Source organism: Apteryx rowi, unplaced genomic scaffold (assembly GCF_003343035.1).
Source record: "Apteryx rowi isolate R43461 unplaced genomic scaffold, aptRow1 scaffold_181, whole genome shotgun sequence".
NCBI classification, from domain to species: domain Eukaryota; kingdom Metazoa; phylum Chordata; class Aves; order Apterygiformes; family Apterygidae; genus Apteryx; species Apteryx rowi.
The window spans coordinates 1,563,827-1,577,602 of NW_020448097.1; the positions used below are offsets into that span (position 1 = coordinate 1,563,827).

Consider the following 13,776-nt stretch of genomic DNA (forward strand, 5'->3'; position numbering starts at 1 on the left):
AAGAATCTAGACAAAGCTATCTTTACTGGCTTGTGAATGAGACAAAAAGAATTACAAGCAGAAAAGGCATCTTTAGAACATAAAGTCTAGTAAAAGATAGTCCTGGTGGCCAATTGATGTTTCCTGTTAAATACTGCCATACTGAACTCCAATTTCTTGCCCGAGATGCTTAAAGAAAACAAAACCACACACTTCCTTCTGGGAAGAGTTAAGCTTTCAACCAACAGGACTATAGCTTTGTCTGTATGCTGGCAAACACCCCTTTAGACAGCATTTGTTTTTACCAGACAAAAAGAGTAGTGAGCTCCATGAGGAGGCATATGTTTTTCATAATTTAAGACTTGCATATTTTCTTGCTGTCCACTGTGGAAGAAAAAGAAGCTGGCAGTCATGTTTTCAGGATTTGTACAGCTATTTCTTAGATACCTTAAAGTCTTCTACGCTGGCTTGTGTTCAAAACACAGCAGGAGACCACTTTTCTCAAAGAAATCCTTTGTGTCTTCCTGACACATTAAACACCTTTGGGTGACAAAAGCATTTGATCTTCCCATGCCATACAGTGAACTTCATCTGAAGGCAAGTTACTAAGATGGGCCAATATTCCTACACAAAGATGAGCCCAAGTCTCTTAAGACCTATCATAGCCCAGGAAGGGGCCAGCCACCTTCACTCCCTAACACACAGGGTTGTGAGCACCTTTTAGCTACCCCTTCACCAAACCTCAGTGCACACAGTTGAAGATATCAAGACTGAGGGAATCTGAGACATCTCCTTCTACTTCTTTTTGTGCTTTCCCAGGGGGTTTATCTTATCTTATCTGCCAGAAACAGAGTGTCTCTTTTAGTATATTTAGACAACAGCCATGCATAAAATCTACAAGAGAAGGGGGTAGGCTTCCTCCATAAACTCCTGGTGCAACAATTAAATGGATGACCACTGCTATTATTATAGCGAGAGACAATTATTTACCAAAGGAGCACACAAGCACATAAAGCAACTTGGGCTGAAGGTGGAAGAAAGCTCAAGAGTGTTACACAAAAGTGTTAGCAAGGTTTTATGGGGGATGGCTACTCATTTGAAAGCTTTGAAAAGCAGCAGCAACCCAGCTCCGGACAGCAGGCCTTTCTCTTATTACATTCTCTTTGTTCCACTAACCCAAACACACTCGTTGCTTCTTAAGTCTCATTCTTTAATTTAGCACTTACGTTAATTCATGATCAACTTCTCTAGAGATGACACAGCAGAAATCCAACCTTCACGGTACACTATGCATTTGTAAATACATTTTTTAAAACAAACTGTTCATTTTATCTTCAAGAGATTGTGAAAGATAGCTGCTGATGCCATTTGTTGTGGTAAAATTTGATTCCTAGCATTACCAGTTATCCTCCTGCTAAATTAAGCAGTAGTTACAGAATAAAGGACTACTTTTTATTTAATATCACATCTAGACACACTCTTCAATTTTAAAGTAGGACAACGGTTTCAAGACCGTCAGAGGACAAAGTTGCTTTCATTGAATTGTATAGAACAGCTCCAAGGTAAGCTAAATTTAGCGTAGTTACTCTAAAACAATGTAAAGTATGAACTTAGTTGTGTTCAATACATATCATAACCTCCCTTCTTTAATCTAACAGTATAGTAATTATCAAGTAATATCCCACCACCTTCAAAAAAAAAAAAAAGAGTTAACAGTTTCCCTATTTTCTTCCCTCTTGGATAAAAGCTACCAGGCCTTACCTTTAGCTGCTGTTCTCCCCATGGTAACACTTCTGTGATCTTCCCTCTCACAATAAAAAGGCTGAAGTTGAAAGACCAGTTAATTCTTCCTTTCAGCACAACAGTTTCCTGTGGAGTAGTAATACAACATGTTAGGGGAGGGGGGTTGTTGGGTTTTGGGGTTTGGGATTTTTTTGGAAAGGAGGATTTTTTCTGTATTGGTCTATAATTATCTTGCAGGTTTAAAGCGAGAAAGGTTTAACAAGCTATTTGTAGAGCAACACTGTGTAAACAATGGATATATCCAAGTGGCAAGGGTACAGAAGAAACCAAACTTTTATTTCATTGTTTTAGACTGCTCATTGTTTAATGGTTTGCATTTTCAGTGGGTTACTAATGCAAAGAAAGATACAAAACATACTTTATTCCCCCCCCCCCAAAAAACCCAACACATTACTGAAAAAATGGAAGCAAGACCCTCGTGTCTCACATACGCATAGTTTAACAATCATCACCACAAACACCTTTGGATAAAGCACACTGTACTTCAGAACTACAGCAGAAGGGGGAACAAAAGCACCGATGTAAGAAATCTACACAAAGGCATAACTGTTCACTGATACCACTTGCCATCGCAACTCGTATTACAGTGAAGAAAAACTGCTAGGGGTATATTGACTTCAGATAGAAGGAGTGATCCACATCCTTGTAGGCTTTAGAAACCAGAAGTGCCAACTTAGTTAAACCATTGTAAAACACCAGAAGCAACCTTCCCCCCCTCCCCTTTTGCTACTGTGATTTTCCACTCCAGCATCTAATTTTCAAATTTTGACTGTGTTCAGCTGAAATCAAACTCACTTGAAACTTTTCAGCCTGGAAGAAGCAAAATCATCAAGTTTTTTATCCTTTTCCATCCAATACTCAAGTAACAATGGGTAAAAAGATATTAAAAGTTCTGAACTATCATTTTTGACCAATTCCTTTCAAGGAATTCCCATGAGGTTAAAGTTAACACCATCAAAAGTTCAAGATTTTTTTAACTTAAATATGTGCACACTTTTTCCAAAATCAAGTTTGGCTACAGGCAACATTTTTAGAAGCCACACTTTTCAATGTTACATAAAAGGAATAGTAGCTGAAAAGCAAGGTATCTACTTGGAATTTCTTGAGTCTTATAACCACATGCCATAAAAATTTACACACACATACTGCATATAACAAAAGAGGTGTCATACAGATGAGTATTTTCCTTAAACTGGGACATTTCTGCAAAATTTAGATCAAGTTGTACACTATGATAGACTGCATGATGAAAATGACTTATACAGTGCAAGTCCCATGGCTAAAATTAATTAAATATGGTTTTGAAAATACCAATGAATGAAAAATTCTTTTAGTGTGTGTACTGTGTGTGAACATGCTGCACAGTTATTACAAAAACTCAAAAGACTGAGACTTGAAAGCAGTTATAAATAAAACTGAATAGTAACATAAAGGAAGCAGTTTTCGCTACACAATAGCATTCACATAAGTGATCAGCAGGATTAAGAACAGAAATCCTTTTAAGCCATCAAATAAATTTGAAATACTTGATACTTCTGTAGACTCCCCCAAAAATTCAAAGCTTTTCCTCTCTAAGTAATAAATTGTGAAAGGTGATGCGGAGTCAAAGTAGCTGTTTTTACAGATTACTTTAAAAACGCGCATGGTTTTTATCTTTTTGTTCCAAGTACCAGATTGCACTTGGTGCAGTAATAAAGATTCCAACCCTTAGTGATAGTCATCAAGTTTAGCACAACTGGAACGTCTGTCAGAACATAAAAAGGATTCCAGCATTTCATTAGCTTGTGTTGTACCAGATAGGCTATTTTACAGCATGCCCATGAGCCTGTTAAAAATATAAGACAATTGAGAGTTCTGAAAGTGCTGTCTGAAATAGGGCAAATTCAACAGCAGGAATACAATATATTTCTATTTAGAAGAGGTGCTACTGAAAACCCACTTACACCTACTGTAATCAATTCAGAGTCACTATTAAACTAGCTTGTAGATAGTGCTATCTGTCACAGAAGACATACCCAAGAAAGGTCTTTCTGAGCCTCTAATCTAGCAACCACTGCATGTTGCTGAAAAATACACAATGAAAGCCAGTTTCCTCCAAAACACAGCCTGGTCAGTCTGAAACAAAGTGTAACTTCTTTTGCAGGGGCAGACCCAGAAACAGCTCTTCATCACCTCATGTAATTAAGCAGCAAACTGTGAGCAGGGCAGTTATGTCCTTTGCTAACCAACAGAAGTCCTTTCATGTTGCTCTCAACATCATCAGCCTGACTCGAGCCACAGCCCACCCTCTCCTGAACAGAAGAAAACAACCAGCAAATATGGGGGAGAAGCCTCCAGGGACTTTTTGGAAAAGTTATAGAGAAAGCATGGTGCTCAAGGCAGTCTTGTATGTGCAACTCAGCAAAAAAATAGGGCAAGTGAAGAGAAAGTTTGGGTTAAGAAAGTAATCTAGCAGCTTTTAGAAATGAAGAGAAAAAAAAAATGCAACAAGGCCAGGAACGTACGAACAAACAAAGAGAGAAATGCAATGGCCAGGCTGAAGGGTAATGGAGTTAGGAGGCACAAAGGAAAAGAACGAAAAGCAAAGGTACAAAACCCAAGCTAAGAGCAACGCTTGTCGGTCACATGCAGAAAATAGCCAAAAAGCATCCATTCAGGGAGTGGAAGTACAGAATCTGTGTGGCAATACCAGTGAGAAACTGTTTGCTGTAAACTTCAGGAATTGAAAAGCTAGAAAAAAAAATAAAATCCATGAACGGAAGTATCACATTAGATTCATCATTAAAATATTTCTAATTAAAGAGCCATGCAGGATCCCCACTCTCAGGAACAGGAGTATTTACATCTAGGTTTCAAATTATCCTGAAATTCAGTTTTATTCCTTCTTTGCTTAGCTTCTCCTACATCAGTTACTTGTTTTAGCATCAGATGGAAAGCATTTATCTGCCTTTAATTCTTTATTAAGGTTTTTATTGTCAAGTCCCAAATCACTTCTACTAGCCACCCCCCACTGCGCTAGACCTTAGTGACAAAGAAATACATTAGTACCCAAGCCTAAACCATCCTCTCTGAGCTGCTACTACTAGATAGCAGAAAACAGGATGGAAAACGTTTCCTGTCTGACATTGCTCTTCTGATTTTGGAAAAAATATTCAAAGGACATGTATTGCTGCATTTCTAAGAAGCTATTATTTTTACAGAAAATGTCAAAAATCATTCTGTGTTTTGTCTAATACACGTCTCCATTATCCTTCTCACTCTAAGCTAGTCATTCAACCAAGCTAACCAGGTAAACATTCTGAAAAAAATCATGCATACTTAGAGCTTCCCAGAGCAAGTTTATCTTGGCAGCATACCTGCTCATAAAAACGTACAGCACAGAATTACAGAGATAAGTGTAATACTTAAAAGAAGCCTAAGCATCAAATACATTGTGGGCTTAGCACCCAGCAAAATGCTTGTTTTTTGTGTTAATGACTCAGCATTTCAGACTCAGAGATAAGAAAGAGAGGCCAGCCTTGGCGGCAGTTAGCTTTCTGACCCTGTCACTGGTATAAATGGAGTGACACCGTCACTGGTATAAATGGAGTGAGTCGGCGCTCAGCTCTGCAGTCCTTGGGGGAGGAAGGGACAGCCATCAATGGGCAGTCGCAGCTCGGCAAAGGCTGAGGCTATTCTTTTAGACAGATACAAAGCTGCAAGACATCCAGAATGCACAAGAGGAAACTAGTAGGAAATCAGCTCTGAAATATCAATATTCTTATTTCTAGGTTGAAATAGTCATGTTTGAGACTATATCTGAAGAGGTAGTTATACTTTCCCCTCTCTTTCTTATTTCTTTTTCTTCTACAGATGTTTCTAGATCAAACCCCCATATGCAAGGGGGAAAAGAATTATACATAGTTTAAACAGCAAAACCAGTTAAGAGCAAAGAAAAGGCACAATATAAACAAACTAATATTTCCTCCTGATCTTTCACTTACACCAGACCTACACTTTGCTTTTACCTCCACCATCGAAGTGCTATTAGCTTTAGAAACTTAACAGTTACCGGTTGTAACTGCTGGCCAGTATCGCCATGCTCTTCTTGCTCTTACCATTCCTCCCCTCCTTCTGCCCATTTGTTACAGCCAATGCTGCAGAGAGCCCTCCATGGAAAGGGCCTTCACTGTCTCCTCTGTGGACTAACACATAGTGCAACAGTCATGATTCTGACTTCAATTTCTATGCAGGGGTAACATGCACATAAACACAGCCCAACATGCAAGAACAGTAGTTTCCAAAACAAGTGTGACTTTTTTTTTTTTTTTTTTTTTTAAGTGTTGCATTCCTTCAAAGTTATTCTTCATGAATTTGGAATACTTTTCTAAACCTAATTCCCTATTAATCTCTTATCTTTTAAATAAAAACACTGTTTCATACCATTTTCACAAGTCCTTAAGAGGCTGAAAAGATGAAGAAAAAAAAACACAGGAGACTTAAAACAAGATTTCTGTAATTTTAAATACTTCCAAGTCCCCTTGAAAACTACTTCCAGACTAGTTACCCAACGCATATTTTAGTGTGCAGACTCATTGAGCAAACTTTAAGACACAACAGCACATACCTCCTTAATTTCTGTAATAGAAATAATCAGTAGGCACCTTTCAGAACATACTGCTCCATCATTACAGAAAAGTAAGATTTTGAAGATTAAAAAAAAATTACACTTGTAGAAATATATAAGATTATAAAATGTAACACAAGCTTTGCAGTTGTAAAAATCAGCATTATTTGTCATTACACACTTACCATTTCAAAACAATAGCAAAGATTAGTTTTTCCTTCATTTATACACACAAGCATATAATCAGTAGGTGTTCTGACAAACTGAGTCTAAATTAGAATCCCTTTTAGTTCACCTTCTTTGTAAAAAGAGTGAGAATCTTTCAAGGAAAGGAAATTAAATTTCTGTATTTCATATGGCAGACCTTCTAATGAACCGATAGATGGGAACACCTTCTCTTCTAGTTGATAAAAACAGAGCTAGGAGAGCTGGGCTTTTGTCAGATTTACTGGCTTTCAAAAGGAACAAATATTAGGTAGCTATATGTATTATTATAACAACAAAGTTCAAATATTTCTTAAGTGGCGTTAAGGAAAGTGAGTAGGCAATTACTGCTTTATAAAATCTTTTTGTAATGTCGTTTGCCCTAACATCAAGATGAAATTTTCTGCACTTGCAAAGTTTCTTAGAAATACATTGACAGTGCACAACTCGCTGTTTATCAAATAATTAATATAAACAAACTTCTAAGCTGTCAGCAGTAAAATACCATCTGTAAACATTCTGCCCTTTATACAGGTAAGTATACGACCTGCTTTAGAATATGAGCACTGTAATTACAATAAGTTATACATTTCAAAGCTTCAAAAATCACAGCCTCACAATCCATACTGACTGCATTATTCAGTACAGAAAAAGGCATTGTGTATTTAAAAAAAGCAACACTAACAGAATTTAGACCAAAGATTTGTCACAAAACTTCCTGAAACAAGAAATGAATACTTTTATGGGAATGGCAGAAAACAAATGTCTCAGTAAAATAACATAGGCAGTATCAACTAATAACAAAAATACCTTATGTCAAGTAGATTCATTGTTTACTAATTTGACAGTAATTTAAAAAAAGAAAGTTTAGAGCTGCTCTAAGGCTACCAGAGGAAAATAAAAACAGCCGCTCACCCCCCTCATCCTGCTTGAAAAGTTTGAAGATGCGGGGCTGTAAAAACCTGAAAAAGGAAATGGTATGTGTGAAGTCAGCAGTTCAGCCAGGCGGCTGGAACCCAGTCCATTAACAGCTTTAAATATTCTTAAAATGCCAGTCTTACCACATGAAAGGGTATTTTTAATGTTATATTCAAATAAACTAAAAATATAGCTCAAAGCATTTATACTTCTATCTAAAGTAAAACTGTTTGTCAGACTATATTTACTAATACATACTCACAGGAGCATAAGAGTTCGACAAATTGTTTAAACATTTTGGTAAATTCATCTCCCTAATACCTCTGTGTTGTTTTCCACTTCCCTCTTCAAGCCTGGAGCACTGTTCCTAAAAACATTCATCATTATTATTCAGCCTGACTTCATTCAAATCAAACTCAGATTTCTGTTATGAAACAAACCAATTAAATGATGCACAAAAAGCCCTGTATGATAAGCACTGGCTGCGTGCTGAATTCCTGCACAAAATTCTCTATACACCCAGATTCATCTTCTCTTCCTTCAGCTCAGCCTGCCTTGACACAGAAGAGAGCTTTCTAACTATTTGTTTTGTGAGGCACCAAGCATACCTTTAGCACAGTGCAAATAAAACAGGTACAGGAGAAGAGAAATTGCTATTGCAAACATAATAAGAGATGCCCAGAGGCTAGTATGGAATGGATGCTCGAGATCCCTATAGAGCTTTTCTGCACTTGTCTTTTACAGAAAACAAGCAATACAAACAGTTTTACATGCAGTAATAAGAGAGTGTGTGTGTACACAAGSGGACTAGGGGCAGAAAGACGAGCAGAGGAGGGAGGGCAAAAAAGGGATTTTACAACCTGTTAGATAGCTTTGGCTTCCTCCCTTCTACATTGCCTTCAAACTCTAAAAGGACTGTGGAAGCTTGGTTCAGATATGATCTAACAGAGCCCTATCCATGCATCACGGAGCTGACATCCATCCCTGTGGTCCAGATTTGTTATTAATCCAACAGAGTGACGAGAGAAACACAACCACCTTTTATTTGGTGCAAAAATCTATGAGTAACAAATACAGAGCACAGCTTTTTTTTAATTGGTGGCACAGAGAACAGTCTTGGGATATCTCTGCATACGATCAATCTATCACAAGCACCTCACGTGAGTTAGCTTGTTCTGAAGCAAAAGACACTTGCCTCTTGCTGCTTGTACTCAATGCCAGCAGCAACATCCTTCTGCTACCATCTTCCTCTAGTGCTTACGGTATCTCCCGCCTCTCTCTCGAGTATCCGAACAATACCATGCCAGCTGGGACTAGCAACCAGCACTCATTAACAAAGGCAGAACTTGCCTTACCACATCTATCTCCTCCTGCTGTAACACACTGCCTCTAACACACCTGTCCCCCTGCTGTAACGCACTGCAATGTATGCTCCCTTACATAATGGGACAACTACACTGGTACCACATGCTGCCTGCTGGTGTCTAATCAGGGCACCAAAAAAACCCCAACAAACCCCCAAAACAAACAAAAAAAGCAAACAAACCAAAACTAAGTTAACCCTCAAGGTATTTCCTGATACCTCCCCTTCCAGAGGATGTTTCTGGGGGAAGGAAACCCAAGGTGGCTGATTGCAGCCTTCACTGCCCAGCTGCATTCCAAGCACACCCACACCCCACTGGGCTGGCCACACTGCGCTACTGGTAGTTACGGCTCTCCTTCCCCACTTCTTATTTCTTTAGGAAAGAAACATCTTTCTTCAATCCCCTTCCATAAGGGAGCGGAATCATCTTCCACACAGACATTACGAAAAATATTTGCACAAACATTCATAAGCGCTGTTGAATGTTGCTAGACATTTCTGCAGATAGCAAAGCATTGACAGGTCACAAAAAAAAAAGCCAACGTGCAGCAGCTCAGAGGGCTAGATGGCTGCAAACACTCAGCTGCAGAATCTGTCATGCTCCTCAGAAAATGGAACAGGTTGAAAATCCCAAAGCATCAGAGAACATCCCAAGCAAGTCCATCTCCCCATTCCCAATTTCTGGGATGACTGTCTGATTATACAAAACAGGATGAGACCAGGTGTAAGGGGGCAGCCTCCCCCACCTATTCCCCAGCTGTGCAACTGGTTGTGTGCCAACACCGCAGCCCAGGCAGGGGCAGAGCAGCCAGCCTTCTGCTGCCTCCTTGAGGAAGGTGCCATTCCCCCACCTCTGCCGCAGAGGGCTTATACTACTGAGCACTGGAGAAAATTCAGCCATTAGTCCAGGCAGCATTTTCCTACAACAAGCTAGGAAAAATATTACTCACAACATACAGATAATATTTCCCAGGTAATTATAATGCTGTTCATTTCATGATTAAAGCCAGTATGTATCTTCTGACCTTTCCAGAAAACTGTCTGCCTCTTTCAAGCACTCCAATATATTGTATACATACAGGAGATTTAATATCAAAAGTGCCATCAAACACGCTAGCAGCCCTTTTAATCTCTGAGCTCTTAATATATGACAGTGTCACTAACATGTTTCACCAAACTTAACAGCTCTGATACCCTTTCACATTCCTCTACATACAAAATTCACTTTTACAAACCCTTCTTTTCAAATAGGTTTTCAAAAGCGCCCCTTAGAACTGCACTCATTCCCCTGAACTTCCCTGTGTTAATCCACGATAGATTCCATACAATGCATAAATAATGGTACACACTTCATTCACCTTCCTCATCAAAGCAGTACTACTCTCTTGCAGGTTTTATAAACTTCAGAAGCTCCCTGAACTAATGTATGCTTGAGATAATGACAGCCTCAAGGCTTAGTCCTGAACTAACTAAAAGGGATATCATATTACCTTGAGAAGACAGCAAACTTAAATTTCCACTAGAGAAGTTTATCTCTTTCACCTAAAGACAAGATTTCCTTGGTGTCTTGGATAAAATTTGACCTGATTTGTGTAGCTGAAGGCCTAGAATGAAATGATTTAATCAGGGTATCTACCTTCAATACAATGCCTTAACTTGCTTTTAGATTACAACATACCAATGGGGAGCTGCACAGAAAGTACATCATATACAGGGAAAAAACTATAAATTCAAAAACACTGTTCATACTGAAGCTGCATATAACATTGTTTTAACAAATCTGAAGAAGTACTTTAAGACTAATCTGGACACAAGATATCTAGACAGCATCTTCCTTTTGGGACAAAAAGGCTATCTCCTGCTAAAACAAACAGAAAAGCAGTAAAATTCTGTTAAAGATTTTAGTATTTCAGAAAGACCTTGCATAAACTCATGGTATTACTTTAAAGAAGTATCATATACAAAAACAGCCTGAATTTTTAAAAATTGGAAAGATCAGAACCTGACAATTCCTTACTGTACAAACTTAAGATTCTACTGCAGGCAACCACTGCATGTGGAACACTAAAATCACGACCCCAAGAAAATGAATTATGATAATTCCATTAACAATGTAGCAACCAGCTACAAAAGAATGTGAACTATTTATCCCATCAGAAGATAGATCAGATAACTCAGAAAGCAGATACACAAGATCACAGCCCCGAGGTGTTAAGCATGTCCTAATGAGAGAGACTACACAAGGTACCATGCATGAAGGTGGGAAGAGGTATGTATGTATGTATGTAGAAACTCTCCAGAGAAATTCAGATACACACTCAGATCAGGCTCACTTATTAGGAAAACATGGTGATTTGTCCTATTTCAACTCTAAGGAGTTAGCAGGAACCACACATACCCTTATAGTGTATCAAGCATAATCCCCCCACCACTTTTTTTTTTAAGAAACAGCTGCATCCAGCAAATCTTAAAACTTGTCTCAATCTTCAGGTGCCCAACTGCAAGGAAATAACAGCTGCAGACTCCCTTCAGTTCCTTCACAATATTAAGCTTAGCCTAGAAGGAATTCAGAAAAGCAGGAAGAAAGTAGATGGAAAAAACACAGTAAGCAAGCACTTGGTATTGGACCCAGATTTTTTGTCCTATTCCAAGGACATAGAAGCTAAAGCAAGAAAGTTACTTTTTGTGATAGGGATCTTCTGAAGAGATTTACTAAAGGTAGGAGATAGTGTTGCCCCCCTAACTCAAATGATTTAGTTGCATATACCTGTGCCCAATACCCAGCATATACAAAAGAGAGTATCTGAACAAGCTCAAATAAAACAGGTAAGAAGGCTTGCAAAGGTAGTTGTTGCTTTCTGAATGGCTGTGATGTAGCTCCCAACTTTCCTCCATACATGTATCCTTGTCAACAAAAAAGAATGACTAACAAGACAGACATGCAAGTACCTCTGCGTATCATCATCACTATTTATGCCCTGGTAACTCTTTGTCTATACACCTGTTGAAAATAAATGGGAAATCCGCTCACCGTTGGCTCAGATACGTGAGGCCATCCCCACCATCTCCTGCAGTCTCAGCTGGCCGTTACAAGAACGGGCTGTTTCATAAGGTCCCTGCCCAAGCAGCAGCTGGCACAAAACCCCCTTCCCCACCCCACAACACGAAAAATACATGTACTAGGAGAAATCACAAATAAGAATACAAGTTTTAGGCAATGTGGAGAGTTTACACACACGCGCGAACTGAGCTGGTCACTCACCAGGTCCTATCTTGCTGCTCCCAGGAATAGGAGGTGACAGGGCTGCTTCACCTCCGCTGCTGCCGCAGAAGAGGGCACCTGCCGCAGCACCACTGTCCATTCAGGACAGTCAGCTGGCAGGTGCGTGAAATGCTCACATGCAAGCAGCAGCACTCACACAGACACGTTCTCTTAGAAGAAACTACAACTCACATAAGGACTTAACTGTTTCACTTTTTAGAGGCTTCACCTGAAGCAAATGAAGTATCTGTCCACTTAGACATCATAAGCTGTGCACATATACCACATGTATTACTTCTGCATTGTAGTGATGACTGATAAACTTAACTATATATAACTAGTTTTAAAAGTTTTCTACCTACCATTAAATCAAAGTATCATCAAATTATAGAAGACTTAGACCTTAGCAGGTCTTCAAAGGAGCCGTACAAATTGTATTAGCAAAACACTGTTGTATACCAAAACATTTATAATGTGCAAGCACAAATCATTTTACGTTTAACATTTCTTGTGCTCTGCATTTATAAACTGCTCTGTTAAGCCTTGACAACTTTGTACAGGATTTTTTGGCCCTTCCTGTGTACTAGAAAAATCTCAGAGGTCTCCTGGCCCATCTTCCATGCATTTCTTATATTTTAGAGAATACTAACAGCACAGTGCTCTACAATTAAGATTTTAATCTCTGGAAGAAGTAACTAGCAGTAAGATTGGATGCCTAAGGCTATTTCTTTAAAACTTGAATAAATAAAAATTTAAATTCCCAGCAGATGCAGAGGTCAAGAAGCTGGTTAACAGTCCCCCTTCTGTAGACTCCTTGAAGCACTGTACTAGCCTCCATGCTGTAATTTGTTCTATATTTACTCTTGGAAAACATTACAGTACAGTGTCAAATGATATCTTAAAAGACTATCTTAAAACATGCAAGTTCCCTGCATTTTACCCATCCTTGTTTGATGCAGATGCACCCAGACCAATAACAAGGTCAGCTGCAGTCACGGACAGTTAATGACAAGTGTAATTTCTTCTTCGTGATGTTATTTAGTGCCAAGGGATAATTACTGAAGACTTAATTTTTCCCTTTACATCCACTCCATTATGGATTGACTGCAACAGTAAAGGGAGTAGACGTGGCTCACACTCGGCTCACAACCCTATTTGAATATTAAAAAATATGAAACAAACTCATGAGAAAAGGACACCCACGTGCAAAGGGCAAGAGGAGCTATCTACATTTATTTTAGCCTTTTTCACATTCCCTCCTCTTAAGGAGAGCTGAGTCGTCATTTTATGTATGCAACTTTTAGATAGATGTTGGAATGAATACCTTCTCCGTACTATGAATTTCACACTAGTGGCCAGATACACTTGGTTTTGCAATGGAAACACTCTCCAAGGCCTCTTCTGAACTTAAGCAGCTACTCCAAAAAACAATACCTCTGCCTCATTAGAACACTGTATCTGAATGCAGCAGGGGAGGGAAGAGCATCTGCACATTCAAAGTAATAATACATACCAAGTATGAGGAAACATATTTTAGGGGTCTGTCACTGCTCCTTCACTGAACTTCCCTAAGTAAAGATCAACACTTAATGTATAATCAAACTATAAGAATAACCTGATGCAGGACATCAGAACGAAAAA

General features: G+C 38.8%; 1 protein-coding gene across 3 annotated transcripts in view; it reads right to left on the bottom strand.

Annotated features, from left to right (window-relative positions):
- Positions 1 to 5,977, bottom strand: part of SCML2 (Scm polycomb group protein like 2) — a 64,762-nt gene extending 58,785 nt beyond the window's left edge. For 2 of the 3 annotated variants that reach the window (XM_026061512.1, XM_026061510.1), the window contains exons 1-2: positions 5,834 to 5,961; positions 1,741 to 1,848 (exon numbers count right to left, since the gene is read on the bottom strand). In XM_026061512.1, the coding sequence (XP_025917297.1) occupies positions 1,741 to 1,762 (22 nt within the window). In that variant the 5' untranslated portion in view covers positions 1,763 to 1,848; positions 5,834 to 5,961. Of the gene's footprint in view, positions 1 to 1,740; positions 1,849 to 5,833 lie in introns of all 3 variants that reach the window. The other variant, XM_026061511.1, reaches the window with a different exon arrangement.
- Positions 5,978 to 13,776: the final 7,799 nt, after the last annotated feature.